Genomic DNA, 1,121 nt, shown 5'->3' with positions numbered 1-1,121 from the left:
TTTGCCATGCATCACTACTTCCATATTTTTTCATACATTCATCATAAAATCCATATATTTGAGTAATTTGTCTACTTTCATGATTTCCTCGTAATAAATGAACTCGATTAGGATATCTGACTTTAAGTGCAACCATTAATGATGCAGTTTCAATTGAATGAAATCCTCTATCAACAAAATCTCCTAAAAACAAATAATTTGTATCTGGTAATTTTCCACCAATATTAAATACTTCTTTTACATCTGGAAATTGTCCATGAAGATCTCCACAAACTGTAACTGGATATTCAATTTTAATAACATTTGGTTCATTTAATAATATTTCTTTAGCTTTATCACATAATGCACGTAATGCATCTTCAGGAATAAGGTTCATATTGAGAAGATTCTCTATCATACGATCAAGATTGGATTCACTAAAAAATGACATGAAAGTGATTTTTTAGATGTTATCTTTTTGTATATTTTTATTTTTCTTTCTTTCTTTTCAATATTTTTATTTTTTTTCTTTAATTTTTTTTTAAATTTTTTTTTTTAGAGAATAAATTTTAATAAAAATTAATAATAAATTATAATTTTAGTTAAAGAATGAAAAACAAAATATAAATTTGAAAATAAATAAAGTTTGACGTTTTTAATAAAAAAAAAAAGAAGTTAAAAATGAATTAATTTAATTCTTAATTAGATGAAGAAAAGATTAAAGTAAAGAATCTATTGGATTTGGTTTATTTACTTTATAAATTCTAACTATCCAATGTTGAGAAGTGAAAGCTTCTTGAATATTTTTGAAATAAGTTTGTTCTTTAATAATTTCTCTTCTAACTGCATCCATTCCAGAATGATAACCATTAGAAGCTTTATAAAAATTATGATAACACATTTTATACATCATACTATATTTAAATGTATTAGAAGGATCACCTACAGTATAAGTACCATGATTATAATAATTATTTTCATTTAAAGAAGGATTAACACCTGCACCAATTCTAATCATCCATAAGAATTTATTAATATCATCTGATGAATATCCAAGATATCCACCAAAAACAACTAATAAATAATCAACATCTAAATCTCTAATTGTCTTCATTGCATCTTCTTCTTTTGATGCCATAACA

General features: G+C 23.5%; 2 protein-coding genes across 2 annotated transcripts, besides 2 other annotated features; both read right to left on the bottom strand.

Annotated features, from left to right (window-relative positions):
- EDI_035690 (protein phsophatase-2A, putative) lies at nucleotides 1–430 on the bottom strand (the record flags this gene model as incomplete). The annotated part of the gene is made up of 1 exon (XM_001734023.1): nucleotides 1–430. A coding segment is annotated over one exon (430 nt), but the record flags the coding sequence as incomplete, so codon positions are not given.
- A 34-nt stretch (nucleotides 431–464) lies between these two features.
- Nucleotides 465–536: a microsatellite.
- Nucleotides 537–540: 4 nt separating this feature from the next.
- Nucleotides 541–684: a sequence feature (AT_rich).
- A 13-nt stretch (nucleotides 685–697) lies between these two features.
- EDI_035680 (60S ribosomal protein L35, putative) lies at nucleotides 698–1,117 on the bottom strand (the record flags this gene model as incomplete). Its single annotated transcript, XM_001734022.1, has 1 exon — nucleotides 698–1,117. One exon carries the CDS (start codon nucleotides 1,115–1,117, stop codon nucleotides 698–700), a length of 420 nt encoding a protein of 139 aa, XP_001734074.1.
- Between the last annotated feature and the right edge of the window lie 4 nt (nucleotides 1,118–1,121).

The sequence above is a fragment of the Entamoeba dispar genome, genomic scaffold, assembly GCF_000209125.1.
Source record: "Entamoeba dispar SAW760 scf_1105229457955 genomic scaffold, whole genome shotgun sequence".
In the NCBI taxonomy this organism is placed as follows: Eukaryota; Evosea; order Mastigamoebida; family Endamoebidae; genus Entamoeba; species Entamoeba dispar.
The sequence above is the reverse complement of the archived record's forward strand: the minus strand, read 5'-3'. Positions and strand labels throughout refer to the sequence as shown.